The sequence below is a fragment of the Filicampus tigris genome, chromosome 14 (assembly GCF_054856515.1).
Source record: "Filicampus tigris isolate MCC_2025a chromosome 14, RoL_Ftig_1.0, whole genome shotgun sequence".
NCBI classification, from domain to species: domain Eukaryota; kingdom Metazoa; phylum Chordata; class Actinopteri; order Syngnathiformes; family Syngnathidae; genus Filicampus; species Filicampus tigris.
Genome location: NC_141230.1, coordinates 7,602,288 through 7,622,188, shown reverse-complemented (window position 1 = coordinate 7,622,188; position 19,901 = coordinate 7,602,288). Strand labels below are relative to the sequence as shown.

Here is a 19,901-nt window from a genome sequence, read left to right as displayed (position 1 = left end):
ATTTATTTTATTATATTAATTGTACGACAAGATATTTTCATTTAATGTTCCATCTAAATGTTTTAATTTACAGCCATGAACAGCACTTTGTAAAGGAATATGTGTTCAAAAGGACGTTGGATAGCCTGACCTAATTAAAGCTGTATCAAATATTCACAAATATAATAATGCTCACTTCTGATTGACACTGTCATAAATGTTTGGCAGATGCATGAGGGATAAATTGTGGCTTTCTGCTACCATGCATTTGTAGTTGGATCAATGTGTTCAACGGTGTTCAATTGTAGTGCATCATATATTTTATCCGACAAAAAAAACCATATAACCAAAATATCAAAAACAACTCACAGTGTGACACAAATTACAACCACAATGTACGTTGATGGTCAATTTATTGGCAGAGTGCAAACTAACCAATACAGTACAGTACCCTAAAAACATACCTTTCGATTCAGGATGACTACTTGAATTCAAATCAACAATTTAGCATAAACTGTAATTTAATGCACATTAGAAAATATATATTGTATACCATCAACAAAAAAGCAACTGTGCTTGGTAATTAATAATAATTTTGTCCTGTCCGGTAGGGTGAAACAGCCGCCCAACGAGGGGGCAAAGTCCAACCCGTCCAAGCGGCACCGGGATCGCCTCAATGGGGAGTTGGAGAGGCTGGCTAGCCTCCTGCCATTTCCCGAGGAGGTCACGGCCAGCCTGGACAAACTGTCCATCCTGCGACTAAGTGTCAGCTACCTGCGAGCCAAGAACTTCTTCTCTGGTACGTTCCGTCCACAACGTCTGTAGCTGGATCAATCGACTTTGCGGCCTTGACGTACTGCATTGCCATAGAAAGTGCATGAGAACAGGACAAGGGACAGGACAGCAGATGACAAGAATAATTCAGGCCCAGTTAGTTTCCTGCAAATGGATTGCAATAGAAACCGAAACAAAATAATCAAGAAGACCATTTGACTACTTGGCAGACACCAACAGAGGGCTAAGTTAGGTCAGGCAAGATACCGAAGAAATGAGATAAACAATAGTTTGTTTGCTTTGTCTTTTGTTCTGGCGTTGGATATGTTTGTTGGCCAACATCTTCCAGTTGATCGGAGTTGTTGTGATGACAAGAGCGAGCAGCCACCGCCTTATTCCACTGATTTCCTCGCAGGGGGGGAAGTAGCCCTCAATATTTCATTGCGACAGCATGTCTACGCGCGGCAGTGACGTCAAGCGATTTGAAGGAGAGGATGAAGAGCGACCATTAAAACTCGGCGAGCGCGTGTGCATCGCACGCAAAAGACAAGTGTGTACGCTCTCCAGCGTAGGATTCGCAAAGACGGTAGAAGGCGCCGTCATTTCGGGAAATGATCTTCCAGAGAGAAAAGCTGCAATGCGGCCGTCAGCTGCTCTCGACGGATGAATAATTCACAGGAACTTTTGACGTTTAAAGAATTTATGAAATGGAGGCAGAGCCATGTTTGTTTAAGGCAACGGCTGTTTGGGACAGGACAGAGGTGGGCAGGGTGGAGGCAGCCAGGATCTTTCGATACAAACTCCAGTGCACGTATGCGCAAGGTGTTGGGTTTGAGAATCCGCTGGGACTTTATTTTTAATATTTCATGAGCTTCTTTAGATTTCCCCTTCAACAACATATGGGCATTTTTAGCCTCGTCTGACTGAATTATTGATTATGGGTTTTTCCATAGCAATAGGTCAAAATGTCTTATTAGACATATAGACTAGTCCTCTTGTCTAAATGCATTAGCCTACTTCCTGTACACGCTTGCTAAGTAATTAACGAGCTCAAGGACTCTTTCGTTAGACAAGTAGCTCCACTTGAGGGCTTCGTCGCTTTGGGCTGCCTTTGTGGTCAACCATAATTTGTTGGATGTAAACACACTAAATCTCGCTTGTCAGAGGCATCTCGGTGGAGACACTCTGAGGAGGAGGAGGGGGTCGTGGGTACGCTTCATATGATGTCCACTTTGGGCCGCTTGCAATCGCTGTTGTTATGAAAACACATAAATGCATCAAAGTATGCATATTATTTCTAAAGCAGTTAAGATGGCGATTATTCAGTATGCTGCACGATTTTGAACAATGCCAGCTTAACGGGCGAGGCGTTAAGCTGGCATTATCCAGCACGTCGGCCATCTTGGTTGTTGTCAGGAGCTATAATGGACTGGCACTTCTCGGCCAAGCTGAAGAAAGAAAAACTGGGGTGTTTGGTGGGGGATGGAGGCGGTGGGTTAACACATTAAAGCATACAACACAACCTAGGATCTCCCTAGCACGAGCAGCAGCAGAAGCAGCATCAAGCTGCCGTTTGAATCGGAAAGTGTATACATACATATATATGTATACCTGTATATGTATATGTATATATATATATATATATTATATATATATATGTATTTGTATATCTGTATATATATATAATATATATATATATATGTATATGTATGTATATATATATATGTATATGTATGTATATATATATATGTATATGTATGTATATATATATGTATATGTATGTATATATATATGTATATGTATGTATATGTATATGTATGTATGTATATATATGTATATGTATGTATATATATGTATATGTATGTATATGTATATGTATGTATATATATATGTATATATATATATATATATATATATATATATATATATATATATATATATATATATATATATATATATATATATATATATATATATATATATATATATATATATATGTATATATATATACACGCATACACACACGCAGGCAACGTAAACTTTTGACCAGGAATCACAAATTCAGCAATATTAATAATGAACAAACCAGGTAATCAAAGTGATTTAAAAAAAAAAAAAAAGCAATTATTTCTTTGTATTATTTTACTCTTTAGGCAGGAGGAGGCTCTTCCCTTTTCGCTTGACTGCAATTTTCTGGTAATGTTGATCCATATACTATACGTACCGTGCAGTTATTGGGTGTAACCATAAGTTTTTGGGACCGAGACGATACATATTGATATAAGGCTTAACGATTCGACACGAAGCTATATATCTTTTTTTTTTTTTAACGATGCAATTTGAGACAGTAAATACGATTTCCATACGATATTTCTTTTTATGCATTGAAGCATCAACCCTTTTTGATGAAGTGCTTCATACATGAACAATATCTTATATAAATACAATATATAATAAAATCTTATATCTCAATATTTCTCTTTTGTGAAACGAAAAAAAAAATTAAGTAGAATTTATTATATATAATTAAAAAGTATTAAACGTGTATATTTTCCACATTCAATTAACTTGTATAAAGAACATCTTTATGTAACAGTCAACAATTTTGCCAAAGGCTTACATATTCTATTTCAAAAATATCAGGAGGTCTGCAAGGTCTGGCAGCAAGACACTTCCGTGCTTGATCTCAGTGGACCTCATTTACTAACCAATTGATTAAAATAATGTTAAAAAAAAATAACATTCAAACTTGAATATAAAATAAAAGGGTGTTGGGAATTTTGAGTATAAAATTATTTTATTAATTAAAATGATTGACTTGATCAATCATTTGTAAAAAATGATATTGTGTCAGTGTGGCCAGCATCCATGTAAACTAGTCCAGCACGATCGATGTAACTGGATCGCATGGCAGACGCATCAATACGTCAATTAAATCGATATACAACGCCGCTTCCTATTCGTATTGCTTAGTTTCTGTAGTTGTCACCGTGGTTGTGTGATGGTTAATACTTAATAATGCATTCCATTTAGCTGAAAAAAACAACAACATTATTTCCCGCTCATGGGATGAATAATGTCATTTTATATTCACTGTTCTTCTTACTTTTTCGGTGTTATCTATGAGAAGCTATTCTAAACAATTTGGTTTTGATGAATCAATTATTTGTACAAAGTATGCTCTCTGTGTTGTTAACGGTTTTCCCGGACAAGTGTGATATGGTTGACAGATTAGGATTATTGCGAAACAAAGACAGAAGAGTTCTAAAATCCATTTTGCTGACTAATGTGTAGAGCATTATCCAATGTGACAGATGGCTCGATTGTCACGGTTTGCAGTTAGCCTAGCGCCTCGCTTCTTCCTGACTACTACTTGATATTTTTGGTCTGTTTGAAGTTAATCTGGTTTGGACTGTTTTTTTCTTTGGGATATTTCAAGCGGACAACATGCAGAGTCAGCAGTTTTAGATTTGTGAGCTGTATGTGTTTGCTAAAACTTTTTACACAACACAATCAGGCAAATGTGGATCAGTGCTTCTGTTTCTGGTGGTGTTGCTCCACCGCCAATGTCCTGACGAGATCCAGGATGACACAAGTAAGCCAAAAAGGGCTTTCCTAGCTTTCTCAGAAGTACCCCCACCCCCAACGCCCCTCCTTGTCTTAAACCCGTGGTCACATGACCACCACGGCGTGACTATCATTCTTCCCATGGCCAGCCTTATGTGCCTACATGAGACGATGTCCTACGTGTAGCTGTGATATTGATACCATTATTGCGAAAAGAAGACCTTTGCGGTGGAATATAACAATTGCCATATTTCAAGATGTTCTGGTTGACTGAATCACATTATTTATAATTATGAATGTACTTGTTACTTTGGAAATTAGGATTTTCCACATATGCTGATACAAGGCATTTACTGTATTAATAGATGAAGTGAAAAATAGTATGAATTGAAATCAAATTCTTATCTGTGTATACTGAAGAAAGAATGTGTATAGAGTGATGATTTAAAAATGTAACGATCAAAATAGTGCATACATTCTGTCAGTATGCTATATTCTAGATTTCAATGCTGCTTGTGGTTTAGGTCTCATTATTACCAAATACAAATTGCCTATTAAGAGACTTTAACATACATGACATCTCAACAATGAGGTGTGTGTATGCATGAACATATTTACAGTATGTAAACTGTCTGTTGTGAATGCGACATTCCCAAATTTGACAAACTAGCGATGGGCAAAGCATTAAGGTGAGGATTAACCTAACATTATTGTGCTATCAAAAATCCAAAGGTTCAGTGCGGATGCTTCGATTTCGTTCCAAATACAGAAGAGTGAAGTGTCTGGCCATGAACCCAACTCTTGGGATTCAAAATTACAATCATCTTTTTTTCCCTCAATTTTTAAAAATGTATTCTGCTCCCGAAAACATACAGTAGATACCAAACACAATTGAGACAAGTGGTGTGAATATTTAACATGTATCCATAATGTAGAGCGTTATATTGCTTATAAATTCATTCCATTAATAGAGTGATGGCAAGCATGGTGTTGTGCACACATTGTGTAAGTCCCACTGGAGGTAGCCATAGATATGGACAATGAATTATGCACATCTCCAACAAAGAGTGCATACTCATGAACTTCATGATAACCAGGCCAACTGAATAAAAGTGGCACGTGAAATTTTCAATCGATTTGTCTGCGCCATGAAGAAAGCAAGGCCTCTGTCAACGTAATTAAAACCCATATTGTTAGCCTGATAGCATAGTTGCTCAAGTCATATTTGAATGTTTATAAAACAAGAAAAAAAATCATCAAACAAGAGTTTAGTTGCCTCCATTGCCTTTGCAGATGATCATGACATGGATGTGAGAGAATCTACATAGATGCATACCTATCAAATTGTACGTTTTCGGCGTAATTTATACAAGCGGAAGCAACTTTTCAAACATGTATGCCGTACATCGCAAATCTGTACGGCTAATGTCAATTTTATCAGTGTTATCCATTCCTGTTTTTGTCCCGTAGTCGGGGGACGCAGGGAAGAGCTTTCTCCAAACGGTGCGTCCGTCGCACCTCATCGAAAAGGGGGAGCCCAGTAGCCCAACAACACACGTCAGAGGGAGACAAGGGTCTTCCGCACTCTTCCTCACGGGTCACAAATATCCGCAACATCATGTTTACTTTTTTTTTTTTTTTCAAAGCTGATTTCCGATCATGTGACAGCAGCCATTCGAAAATAATGTGGATTGTGTAAGATGATACACAGATATGTACGGGAAAATTACAACTGTTGTAAGATTCAGACCACCCTGGGGTTGACAGGTTTGTATGTAGATGTAGAGTAATAATAATAATTTTTAGTGGTATTTCTTTAAAAGGGAAGTCAACCCCAAATTTTTCTTTACAAGAATATGTTGAATGCAGGCCCACTAGTCGAAACATGGCATTCTGATTAATATTGTGTTTGTGAAATATGAGATCGGCAGTAAAATTCACCCGTTTTTGTCCATCTCATGGGGCGGCCATTTTGCCACTTGCTATAGACTTAAAATGACATCACAGTTGCTCAGGGCTCTGCTGATTGGCCGTTACCTGTGACAAAATGGCCGCCCCTGAGATGGCGAAAAACGGGTGGATTTTGCTGCTTAACTCATATTCCACAAGGACAAGGAGAATGCCGTGCTTAGACTAGTGAAGGCATAGAGAACATATTGCAAAGACTTTTGGGGGGTTGACTTCCCCTTTCAAATTGACTTTTTGTATATTCTAAATCTGACAATAAGTTAAAAAGGACTTGCGCTATTGATAGGTGGATGTGGTGGCATAGCACGCACATGCTCGGCACACAGCTGCTCCCATACGGGGGCAGCCATGTTTTTGGAGCATGTGGAGCAGCTCGCTATCGTCGCTGTAATGATTGCCCCCCCGCTGTGTTGCTTATGTAAGCTGTATAGTCCTAACATGTCATGACATTTGTTTGTGTTTATGTCATGTATAAAGTGACCATCCTCCACATTTTCCTGTACGGAGCGCTATGTAGGCTACATGATCAGCAGTGGGTCATCCCTTCATAATCAGCCCCCATCCCGGCCTTCCGTACGTCCTTCCCCCACCCTCCCAGCGACATAAAACGCCACTGTAAGGAATGCAGGCCAACGAAAGGGAGAACCTGTTAATCATCGGTGACCCCGCCCAAATCCCTTCACCCCCACCCGACCCCACACACCCACTCCACAAGCAAATATGCAAAAGCATGTGATGGAGAAAAACCTCGGGAGACACGAAATCAGCACAGGGTGTGCGTGCCCACCCCACTACGCTGCATTAGTGACTGTGTGTTCTTCATGTGAGTTTTGTGCATCCATGTGTATGTGTGTGGCGCGTATATGTGTGTGAGGCCAGTGGGGGCGGGACGTGTACATCGCGTGTTCACTCTGCAATGTTGGAGGGGTGAAGGAGTTGAAACATTCTATATTTACTCGCTGCCATTCACACACTCTGTTAGAATAATTAGCACACAAACACACGTGCACAATGTGTGTGTAAGCATGGATCGGATGCATTTCATGCTGAGACACACATTCACTCCGCCGCCAAACTTTACGTTGAGAATGAGTTTTACGTTACATTACGCAGAGTAAACAAGAATTTGGTTGACAGTGGCGGAATTGTCAACTCCTGTCGCAGGCACGTACAGTAGTTCACAGGTGTCAAACTAAAGGCCCGGGTGCCAGATTTGGCCCACGACATCATTTTATGCGGGCCGCGAAGGCCAATCATGTGCGTCAACTTTATGGTTCTTGCGACTTGTTTTCACTTTCAACAACACTGAGATATTGCAAGCATTTTTTTGTTACCAATCCCTCCCTTAGAATGCATTGAAAAACATTTGAACAAACAATTATTTACTGGCTTGTGATTTCAAAACTAATCATCCATCAATTTGTTGTGTACATGAGATAATATAAGGCGATCATACATTTATATGGGCTCACAGTCCGAGGGACACCGTAACTATGATGAGGACTGTGACAAATGTAAATTTGACACTCCTGATGTACTCAGTTGATTTCTACATCACAGACAGAGCTGGGCATTCCGTCTTTGTGACGGACCGGTCTGTCCATCCGCCTATGACGGATGCCCATTTTACTACTTTTTTCCCCGTGTAAAAAAAGGCGTATGACTGACGAGTGAAGGGTACCCACGCTGCAGACGAATTACGAATAACAAACACTCAATATTTAGTAAAATGCCCAGCTCTGATCAAAGACTACATAAAGCAGTAAAAATGACACTTTTCAGACAGATTTCTAAGATCTCAACTGATTTTTAAAATGGGAAAAGGAAAAAAACCTGCCATGTGTATTGTTACTGTTCTTACGGTGAGTGGTGTAATCGAGGTGATCAAATCACCACACCACTCACAATGATACTGTATTTCCATCCTCCAATTGCGAGTCTCCTCCCCCAACCCAGATGTCTGTTATGGTACTGACCAAATAGGCCACAGGACATAACAGACTTCTGGAAAATAGAAAGAAGAGGGAAGAGTACTAGTAATATGATCAATATAAGTAGTAGAAGCAACAGAAGAAGCTATACAGTTTTTTAGCTTATCTTATTGTTGTGAATGACCTGGGAGACGTATTATGCAAACGCTCAGCAAAACTAGTTGCTCCTCTTTTTGTGTCCAGCAACAGTACAATCTCCAGGTCGCATCCTAATTGGCTATTTATCATTTCACATCACAATCCATCCATCCATCCATTCATCTGAGGATTGGCCAAACTTGGTGCCTACCACACACATGTGACTGGGAATGTTGACCAGGATTTTTAGCACTTAGCGTTTTCGGCCCTGACCATTTTTGAGCATATCGAGGAGGAAAATCACTTTTAACAAACTGCACACCGCAGAATAACTGCGCAGGATTGTTCTATAGACACATCCCATAACACAATGTTAGTGACAAGTGACCACGTCAGTGTGACAGCTGAAATGCTATCCCAATGCTACGCCACTGTCCGGTCGCAATTATTAGCTCTGCGTCTAAGCGGCATGGAAGCTGAAGGCAGCTTAAGCGCGTTTAGTCTCGACTCTGGGAACAGCCAGTAATCCCAAATCAGCCGACCTCCAAGAAGTCTGCAATGTTTCGTAATGGGTCAGGAGATCCGATAAGTATCTGGGACCTAAACCATTCACTGGTTGGAGGTTTTGAGGTTGATTCTGTGAAACGCTGGCAGTTAGTAGCTCCAGTTCTAGGAAATTTTAGTTTTCGGGAGTTGGTACTTGGTTTATGGTACTTGTTAATTTTGTTTCATGGATTCTGCGGCCCAATTTGCAGGAATCAAACAGTTGACTCCATATTGCAAATATCATGTCCTGAACCACATCACATGGACAAACATCACGCTTGTATTACTGAGTGAGTTTCGTTGCGCGTGTTGTCGACCAAACAAGTAGCTTGCGAGTAGAAAATTGAAATACTTTCAAGCTATTATCTTTGAAAAACAACAAAGTATTTGTACAGTGTTGGTGTTTTGGGTCAAATGGCACTTATGAAGTATAAAATTAAGTTAATAGACACAATCTGTCAAAGAAAATCCAAATCATCTTCATTGTGTTTTGGTTAAAAATAAAAGCAAAATTCCCCAAAACAAATTGAAATCAAATTTCCATGTCTTTTGCATAAGAACAAACATATTTTGTAAGAATCGAAATATCTCCGTTTTTTTATTGCAAAAATTCCAAGGCACTGGAATTTCAGTATTGAACATAAAAAACTGCTGTTTTGAAATTAGCAGTAAACATTATTCACCATCTGGGTAGGCAAGTCTGGAGATTTCAAACAAATCAGCCTTGGGGCTTCTTGCATAAAACAGCAGCAAACGTATGCACAATGATGCCCACTTTGTCCTGTGGCCTACATTTTCAAATCTGGCTTGCAGCCACGGCCGATTGCAGTCAACTTTAGTGAACTCACGGATTTATTTTTAATTTTGGCACACATTCCGACATGTTGCGTCTAGGGACATTAGATTTGGATCATTTGCCATAATTCTCTGAATGGCTCTGTTATTTTGACCCGAGAAATGCTCCTTGGATTTTGAACATATTTTGTAGTGTCAAAAAGGTTTTTGTCACACAGCTCTATTTCCGTCCAATATGCAATTGTTTTGGTCTGTGTGGGTGGGGCTTGTCTTGTCATGGCCCCCGTCACTGTTCATTGCTTGTCCAGCTCTGCCTTTATCACGCTTAATACGGCGGGTTAATGCTGTCCAAATATAGCAGCGTTTCATGATTCGGAGCGCTGCGATGGTTATCTCATGTGACCTGACAGTGGAAACATGCAATATATGATGTAAACAAACAAGTTAACTCTCCACAAAGAGAGCAGTGTTTGAATTATGTATTGCCTTTTAGCGTTTCAAGGCACAGACGCGACGCCACAATGCTACAGAACAAAGCTTGTCCATCATGCTAATGGCAACTGAATCCATCCATCTAAAAATACTTACTTAATGACCAATAAGTGAAAGTGTAGTTATTTTCCTTCTGCAGCAGCTTGTTGTTGCGCATCCGAAGTCAAAATAGATTTTGCTAAGTCTTCTTTGGCTGAGTTGTGTGTTTTTGTTATCAAGCGGCATACTGGAACGACGCCAAGACGACATGTCGGGTTTGGCGAGTGAATTGAAGCAGCACAAGCCCAGAACATCCCCTCTAATCCGAGTGTAAATAGCATGATGGGACAAATTGAAAATGGTCAAATATTTACTAAATATTTGCAGTCGCTTAATGTTTTTATTTTAATATTAATGGCTAACCCAGGTTGGCGCTGGCTCTGCATGAAGCCATGTTGCTAAGCTTCATGCTGGAGGCTGGATGACAAAGCCAAGTTGCCCTTTCTGTCAAAAAGCAATGTTCAGATGCTAGCAGCAAGGCCTTAAAGGCCTTTGTTTTTCAAGCAGCATATTCGTTAATATGTAGCAAAGACAAGGTTTGACCAAGACAGTGTTGTCACTATAAAAGAAGGTTTAAACAATTGAAAACTGTCTTTATTGTTGCTATGTTATGTTATATGTAAAGTGTTTTTGTGACAGCTGCAGCTGTTGTGAAATGTGCTATGTAAATAAAGTTGTATTGTATTGTATTGTAAGTGGAGGTCCTGGGCTGGTGTGGTTACATGTGTTCTGCGGTTGTGCCTGTTTAAAGTATCACATCAAAATGGATAAAAAGGAGTTGGTAAAAATGGCCAAGCTACAGTCGTAGGTCACAGTTTGGCATGCTGTATTATGTGCTAGCACAAAACAAGCTAGGATGCTATGTTTACAAAAAAGTTGTAATCTGTATCAGTCAAACTTTTCATTTACTATATTCATATGTATATACATATATATATACATATGAATATAGTAAATGAAAAGTTTGACTGATACAGATTACAACTTTTTTGTAATATATATATATATATATATATATATCCATGGCGGCACGGTGGTCGACTGGTTAGCACGTCCGCCTCACAGTTCAGAGGTCGTGGGTTCCATCCCGGCTCCGGCCTCCCTGTGTGGAGTTTGCATGTTCTCCCCGTGCCTGCGTGGGTTTTCTCCGGGCACTCCGGTTTCCTCCCACATTCCAAAAACATGCATGGTAAGTTGATTGGATACTCTAAATTGCCCCTAGGTGTGATTGTGAGTGCGGATGTTTGTCTCTGTGTGCCCTGCGATTGGCTGGCAACCAGTTCAGGGTGTCCCCCGCCTACTGCCCAAAGACAGCTGGGATAGGCTCCAGCACGCCCCGCGACCCTTGTGAGGAGAAGCGGTACAGATAATGGATGGATGGATGGATATATATCCATATCTCTCTCTCTCTCTCTCTATATATATATATATATATGTACAGATAATGGATGGATGGATGGATATATATCCATATCTCTCTCTCTCTCTCTCTCTATATATATATATATATATATATATATATATATATATATATATATATATATATATGTATTTGACTTCCCTTTTAAGCATGTTCCTTCAATAATGTTTGACTAGATTGGTTTGGAGTATATTATAGGGTGGCTGTAGTTTACGTTTTTATTTTTTGATGCCTTAACCATTTACAATAAAACACAAATTCACCTTAAAACTAGTGACTGAATTATGTATTAGAACAAAAATCAAGCCCTATTTCATGCAAAGTCAACATCATCAAGGACAAACAGTGAATTTAAAAAATATATATCCTGAAGGCAGCTGATATGGCAGTATGATGAACTGTTTGATTTCAGGGTCACTGCTCATCTGTCAGCTTTCATTTTTATCAATCAGAGCATACGTCAAATCTCATGAAGTCTTCCTTGTCGTCCAAGCACATTAAAGACGATATCAATATGTTATTGCATTCATTTTATTCAATCAGGATCACTGTCTGACAGTAATGAGGCACTAAGATGCATTTGTATCATTGACAGTGGCATGCACACATGCAGTAGCCTCAAAATGTTAGCGCTTATTCACTGGTAACAATTTCACGAAGAAATAGCCAACAAAATTCAGAAATATGAAACATCATTATTATTAGTGGCAATAATAATATAGTGTCTGCCTGACAGTTGGTTCAAATCTCAGCCACCACCTTCCTTTGAGGAGTTCGCAATGCACACAAGCACATGGAGTGGCATGGCTTTTGTGCTACAGTATGTATGTACTCTGACTGACTGACTTCCTCCCAACTTCCGAAAACAGACCATGTTAGGTTCATTGTTAGAGCCATAAGTAAAATTTGTTTCCGTGTTTTAACTATGTGTTCAAAGAAATCTTTAAATTGGCAATAGGTTCATGTGAGTGCTCAACCAAAGTCAGCCGTGAGGGGCTCCAGCTCACCTGTGTCTCTAAGGTGGGCAATGAAAATAGAAAACTGAGGATGGTTGGAAAAAATTGTATTTTAATTTGTTTCTGAAATGCTTGGTTGATTGACCATTCATTGGTGGAAGTACCTAAATTAATTAAAAGTCTGCTGGTGTTACTGTAATATGACTTGTGTTGACATGCAATTTAATTTCGTAAAAAAAAAAATTAAAGCAGCAATAATGCTTGAAGTTTGCGGTGCATGTGTTTTTCAACTTTGCCTTTGTGGTTTTGATTATTGTCTGATCACTATACTGTAAAGTGTGACCCTTCAAAATCAAACCCTCTCAATGGAAATGACTGCCTTCGCTTTTTAATCGCTTAGCTTGCTTCTTTTGTAGTTTGTTTTTGGGGTGCAGCAAAACAAAGCAAAGGCAAACGTAGTGAGGACACTAGAGTTGTAGCGTCGTGTCATACAAGGTCACTGGGGTGTTTTCCATGTATGATCTTTATTTTTGTGGCACCCCATTATACTAAAATAAGCCCATTTGAGAACGGCAAGATGCTCCATGCAGTTAACTGGAAACACCCGTGGGTGACTGCTGCAGCGCTAGCTATTATGCCACATGTATGTTATGGCAGTAGAGAATGTAAATTTTTCATAGCGTACACTTCTGCCCACTGAAGCTTGCTAACGAGATCTGCTCTTTGTCCTCCTCTGGCCATTCAAGAGGCTTTGTGTTGGCCCACTTTTACGAGCAGTATTCCGCTACTAGCCATGCTGCAGCATACTTGCAATTTATGACGTGTTTGGTAAATCAACAAAAGACGACAAACAATAGGATATTAATAGGAATGCTTTTGGAACATTTTGAAGCCAAAATGAAAATGATAGATGGAATTTGAATGTAAATATTGAAATTAGCTTGTTTTAAAGGATACAATAGCCATACAGTATACTTTCTCAGTTCCCAGGTGCCTGAATAACATGTCTTGTTAATTAAGGCCCAAGAATCACAGCACACATTTCTATTTTTAGCCATACTGAACTCAGCTCATTTTAAAGGGGCGGGCAAATAGGTCGCTGCTCATCCAACTTCCCTCTACTGCAGGGCCAACTGCGAGTATGTTTTTGACGCCATGACGACCGCTGGCAGATTGAGGGACTTGCATGACGTCGCCATAGATGTCACGATCACGACATGCATGACGTCACTCATGTCTGCTACAAGCTAAGTTTGAAAACAAACAAGCAATTGTGTTGCTTTCTAACAGCCGAAGGTTCACACCAACGGCGATCTTAGATTCTGGAGGGAAAACTTACGCGAATTCCAAACAAGATGGCCTGAGCCGGGTTTCGAGCCCATGACGTCGCAATTGTGAGCATATGCCATCCTTAATTCATCTGATTTGACATTGGTAAACCCAAGACAAATGACTAATCTGAACGACTTTGATAAAAATATCTGAATTCGAATGCATAAAATGAATAAGAAGATAACCGGGATTCTCACCGATGAGGTCTCCACATTGTGAGACAGTATCGGCCCAGTCGATCATGAGGTGATGTCATGAGAAAGAGAGCAATGGGCTAGCACATTAATCTCTGACCCTGCAGGAGCACCGTGCCACGACCCATGATGACCGCTGACCTGGGTGCTCGGGGAGGGGAGCGAAGTATGACATGATGGGGCAATGAGGTTTTGGGTCAGCTCTTTTGTTGTCTGCAAAGGAGGGTTAACAAGCAGTCCATGTGTGAATGGTGGGGTGGGCTGCTCGGCTATCATATGGACTTTCTGCGACAGAGCGCTTGGACCTTCACACGGGACACAGCTTTGGTCTGACACCCCTGACCTTATTCTCAAACAAACTGCATGTGACATAATCCAACACGCTTGGCCGCCAATGGCATGGGGAGTTGTTACGCATACTAACTTGTTGCCGTGATTGCCTTGTTATGACTTCTGGAAGCTAGTGGCAAGAAACCCATAACCCCAAACTGTAGGAGCCTTTTAGCCAGCCACGGTCCCGAAGAAAGTCATTTCCAGCAAAGGCAATGGTAATGTGTGGAAAGGGAAAATATGCATGTGGCAATAAAGACTGGGCTCTATTTTGTTAGACTGGCTCCTGTGGGTTTTGATGCAAAAATGGGTGTAACACTAACTCCATTTTCCTGCCGTGCAAGTCTAGTTTACTGTGTTTGGGGCCATGATGCGCCTCGCTGGGCGTTCCGGCTCACGGAGTTGTCTCGCCCCCTAATTATCCTAAAATTTGGTAAAGCCCGGCGCTCTGTATTTCCCCATTGGCGAAGAGTATCAAACATGTTTGATAACTTCGGCACTCAGGCGCCATTCGTGCTAGGTGTGCAGGGCAACTGGAGCCAACTGGACACGGCTGTTAGCCACAGCGTATGCGCTCTTCTTAAACCAAATATGGCGGCGCTCTGTCAGTACATTTCGGAGGCTCAGCTGGAAGATAAATTAGTTGATCTTTGGCAAGATTACTCCTGTCTTTATGACGTCAGGTCCTCAGAATATAAGGACAAGCACAAACAGGGCGAGGCGATACAATATCTCTTCAACTTCGACATCGCTTTACACTGACTCGGATGTCTCAATCTTGAATGGTCACATGATCTCAAACGCATGATCAACGCAACTTTAAGCAGCTATGCCAACGGCGCCTAGTGTGCGGAGAACAGCGCCATCCACACAACGAGCCGATGTCGTTATGCAATCTCCTCATGTGCGCCGGGTTTAACAGAAGGTAGTCTACGCTCCGTATAAAAATGGGCACATTGTCATTTTCGTGCTGGGGCAATTGTCTAGTTCAGAGTGTTTGTGAATTTGGTAGAAGCACTACGCCTCACTGGGTGTCCCTGCCGCGCCCCCAGTGCATCTGCAAATTTGGTTACAAAAATTTGGCTAATTAATTAGGCTATTTAAGACTCCGCAAAAGCAGGTCTAACTTGTGGCGCAGGTGGTGTAACAAGATTTTGAAGTATTTGATAGAGGCGCAGTCAGACAAATTGTATCGTGGATGTCATCAGATTTAATTCGTAAATATGACAAGCGATGGGCAGTCCCTCTGAATCATTGTATAAATCAATTCATTGAACGAATTATAATCATTGTCATCGTAAAAATATTTTAATAGCACGCCTGTCACTATTGAAGGTGGGGTTGAGGGTGGATTTGGACGCACGATTGAGGGTGCAAAGCAGTCTCCAATTGCCCACGTCACATGCACAGCCGACTACTTCATCTGCAAGGGGAGATCTTGCAGTTTACTGCTGCCAATGTCATGAACGGACCGCAGAGAGTATATTTTTGTTTCCACAATATCAAGCACGACGCACTCAGGCATACGGCGCTCCGACCGCCCTGATTTTGTGGCAAATCAGCAACGCCTCTAATATTGGCCAGGAAAAGACTACTTCCATCCCACAACGGCGCACAAAGGTGCAAACGCCCCATTACGTACAATTTTACCTGCGCAAAGTCTAGCAAAATACCAAGCGAAAGACAACTCTATGCATGCGTAAAGTTAGACTACGCTTTGCACTCGACTTGCGCTGGGAACTAAAATAGGGCCTTATGAATGAAAACACTACCTTTTGCGTGTGGCCTTGTACTTTGTAAACGTAACGATAGACACAACTAGCTGACCTCAGTGTATCCCAGTAGAGTCAATTAGGATGCAGTGATACATTCTACAGTGGTGGCCAAGTCAATGAATTTCCGTCGTTCACCAGTGGACCCGGAAGTCTGCCATCATAATTTCAGACCGACCCAGTCAGTCACTGCGTCATCATTATTTTTATTTTTATTTCCTTCATCGGGAAATTACATTTCGTCACCGCTATCCTAGGATTGTCATTAAAACACTGTTTACAATAGTATTAGTACACAATTTTATTCATTTAAAACAGTTTGGACTATTTTAAACAAAAAATATACAAGTTCTTAAACTATACTTTAAAAAGTATTACTCTTTGTCCTCCTACTTCTCATCCCCAAAATAGCCCTCGTGTTTCTTTTTGGGGTTCGTGGCAGTCCGGGCGACAGCTGAAAATCGCTTCCATAGCGCTTATTCCGGGAGTCTTTTAAAGTTACCATCAGTCATCAGTCCACCAGCGAAAACAGCAATCCATCAGTGACGGACAAACTCCGTTGGTACTGAGAGACGGGTGCGAATGCCCACTTCCGACATTGTGTGTGCACATATAACATGCAAAATGTCAAATAAAACAACTAAGATAAAATGAAACTCTTAACTGTCTTTTGAATAACTTTGCTGCAATTAGCTGGAGACCAGTCCAGGGTGTACACTGCCTCTTACCCAAAGTCAGCGTAGGCTCAGCTTCATCTTACCCGTAACCTGTAAAGAAAACTGATGGATCAATGTATGATCCAACCCAGCTTCATATTCTCCTTTCTCCTCAGTGGCCCTGACCAACCAGGACAGAGTCACTCCAGTCAGCATCAATAATGTCGATGGGAAAACTCCAGAAGCTGTGGATGCCAAGATTCCTGAAGGAGAACTTTTGTTGCAGGTCAGTAAAGACGTAATGTGATCAAACTATTATTTGATGACAGCGTCACTGAATGCCAACAACTATTCATTGTCTAACAACCTCTCCCGATCTTCCCCATGTATTCATTCATCAATCTCTGAAAAGTACCCAAAATTCTATTTAGGACATCTATTTGGATGCCAAAATCCTCATGGCGGCTTTTCACTCGACCCATCTGGCACTGTCTGGCATGCACTCATACAACAATACTGCACTGTTTTGTGCACGTGCATAGTCTGCTGATTGTTGACTAAAGTATTTCTAATCCGAACCTGCACTAAAGCGCTCAGTGTTTGAGGTTGCTTACGATGATCTGCAACTGAGTGTTTGTCACAGGAATAATGGAAAATTATGTTTAGGCCAGTTTTGCAGATATTTTTGCCTTACAATGTCAAGGAGGAAGCCATTTCAATGTAGAGTAATTCGATCCATTTTCAAAACTGCTTATCCTGTTTAGCGTCATGGGGCTCTGGCATCTATCCAATCTGATTTCGGGTGAAAAGCAGACTCCAACCGAGACTGTTTGTCAATGTGTTGGGGCTTCACACTTCAAGTGTGCGCCTACCGACTCAGGCGCACCCTCTGCCTCCAGCCAACGTGATATCACTGCCAATGCACAATCCACGTAAACTGGACCTGCTCGAATAACAAATATACAAATGAACACTAAAGTAATAAATAATGAAGACACTTAAATTATAGAGGTGAACATATTTGTCATAACAATGGATGCATTTGTGGCCTTTTCTACAGGCTGTTTGTCCCAGTCCATACTTGCTTAACCAAAACACATAAAGGAGAAAACAAAAATTCAATTAGGACACATAACCTTAATTACTTTTAAGAATCTAATGTAAGAATGTAAACAATGCTGGATACTGTCAGGCAGAAGTTTATTGGAAGTGAACATTTGACAGCGTTAGTCAGGGTAGCGCCATGTGTTTTCTACTAATTGGTTGATCTAATTGACTGGGACACACCCTCAACCTGTGATCAATCACTTTTCAAGTTTTCTATCAGAGATTTTCACATTAGTAAATGGCTGATATGGGTACAAAGTCGACCTGACAGTAGGCGGCTCGCTGTCTGCCAACTATTTTATACATTACACAGACCAAGGGTGGGCAATTCCGGTCCTCGAGGGTCGGTATCCTGCATGTTTTCTATGTCTCCTGCAACACACCTGATTCAACGGATGGATCATATAATCAGCAAGTTCTGCAGAAGTTGGATAACGATCCTGATCATTTGAATCAAGTGGGTTGCATCAGGGTGACATATAAAACATGCAGGATACCGGCCCTCAATTGCCCACCCCTGCACCAGACTCTGACTTCGTCACAAATCTAATTGTTTCAATGCATAATTCCATTGTAACTGTGGCTGTGTGAAACCACACACTGTCTAGAACAGGGATGTGCAACTGGGCAAAAAAAAAAAAAAAAATGAAAAAGCTGATAAACATTCAATATACGTTTTCCACTAAAAATGTGGTTGGAAATTGAGAAAAAAGTCTGGAAAAAAAACAGAAAAATCCAAAATGTGAAAAAAATATTGAACAAGAAAAAACTGAAAAACTCCAAGAATATTTGGATATGTGGATGCTGAACTGCGAATAAGCAGTGGTTGGCTGTAGTTTTAAGTTGTAATTTGATCAATCACCACTAGATGGCAGGCATGTCTTAGTTGTGCTTACACTGGGTCTTATACTGCCACGTGAGTAGCCCTAATATTTTGGGGTGGATTTGGGATGATATGCACGACAAACATAATACTATTAATATTATAATAATATTAACATTTTGAGTGAGTACATTTTTATTAAAAAAATGTACAAAATGAGTTCTTTCCCTTATTGTTGGCTTCTTGTTCAGCGGTTTTGTACCATCCTTGAATGGTAAATGTTTATGCAAGAGAGCCCTTTGCACTGGGGGGGGAAATACAGTATGTGGTTATTTTGTTGTTTGCTTCAAACTCTTTGCTGTTGACTTTTGAACTTTGGATAGTGGATCTTTTATACATGCATGCATTGTCAAAAATGAAATATATCAAGAACACACATTTCACACTTTTGTCCATAGTTAAACTAGAATTTTTGTCCTCCATCTGGTTAGGAAGTGCCTGGTCCTTTGTGGCCTCCCAGTAGTACTGACGAAAAAAAAAATTGTGACTCACTCCATCATTTAAATTGCCCAATCCTGGTCTAGGAAATATCTAGGGGTACTGTTCTTTTGCTTCAACTTCAAATGTAGTGAATCTCTGTAAAAGAGGCTTTATTAAGCCTCACAGGCTCTATGAGATCTTTTCCACGTGGTCAAATGTTTTGTGATACCAACCATCTGGCACATCAGGTTAATTAAATCTGTCTGATGTGAACATCTGCCGGAAGTCTCGCCTCAAATTTGCCCCAAATTAAATAGTATTTAGTACTCTATTTAATTTTGGCTGGTCTTATCATAGCACAGACATTTCAGTGATACTATATAATGGTCTTCAATTATTTTCTTTGTAAATGCCTTTAAATGTGCATTTTTGATCATGTGAAATACATTGAGTTAACTTGTGTATGAAATACGCTATATAAATAAAGCTGCCTTGCCTTGCCTAATTTTGCATATTGTATGTTGATATTGATGCTTAAAAAAGGCTAAACACAGTGCATCCAGCCTTGGTTCATGGCAGTTTTGTACTGTATGTGTGATTGG

The 19,901-nt window shown here is 40.3% G+C and overlaps 1 protein-coding gene across 1 annotated transcript in view; it reads left to right on the top strand.

Annotated features, from left to right (window-relative positions):
* Positions 1 to 19,901, top strand: part of LOC147136183 (aryl hydrocarbon receptor-like) — a 40,579-nt gene that overhangs the window by 1,698 nt on the left and 18,980 nt on the right. The window contains exons 2-3 of the mRNA XM_086051548.1: positions 591 to 778; positions 17,066 to 17,175. Of these exons, the coding sequence (XP_085907674.1) occupies positions 591 to 778; positions 17,066 to 17,175 (298 nt within the window). The remainder of the gene's footprint in view (positions 1 to 590; positions 779 to 17,065; positions 17,176 to 19,901) is intronic.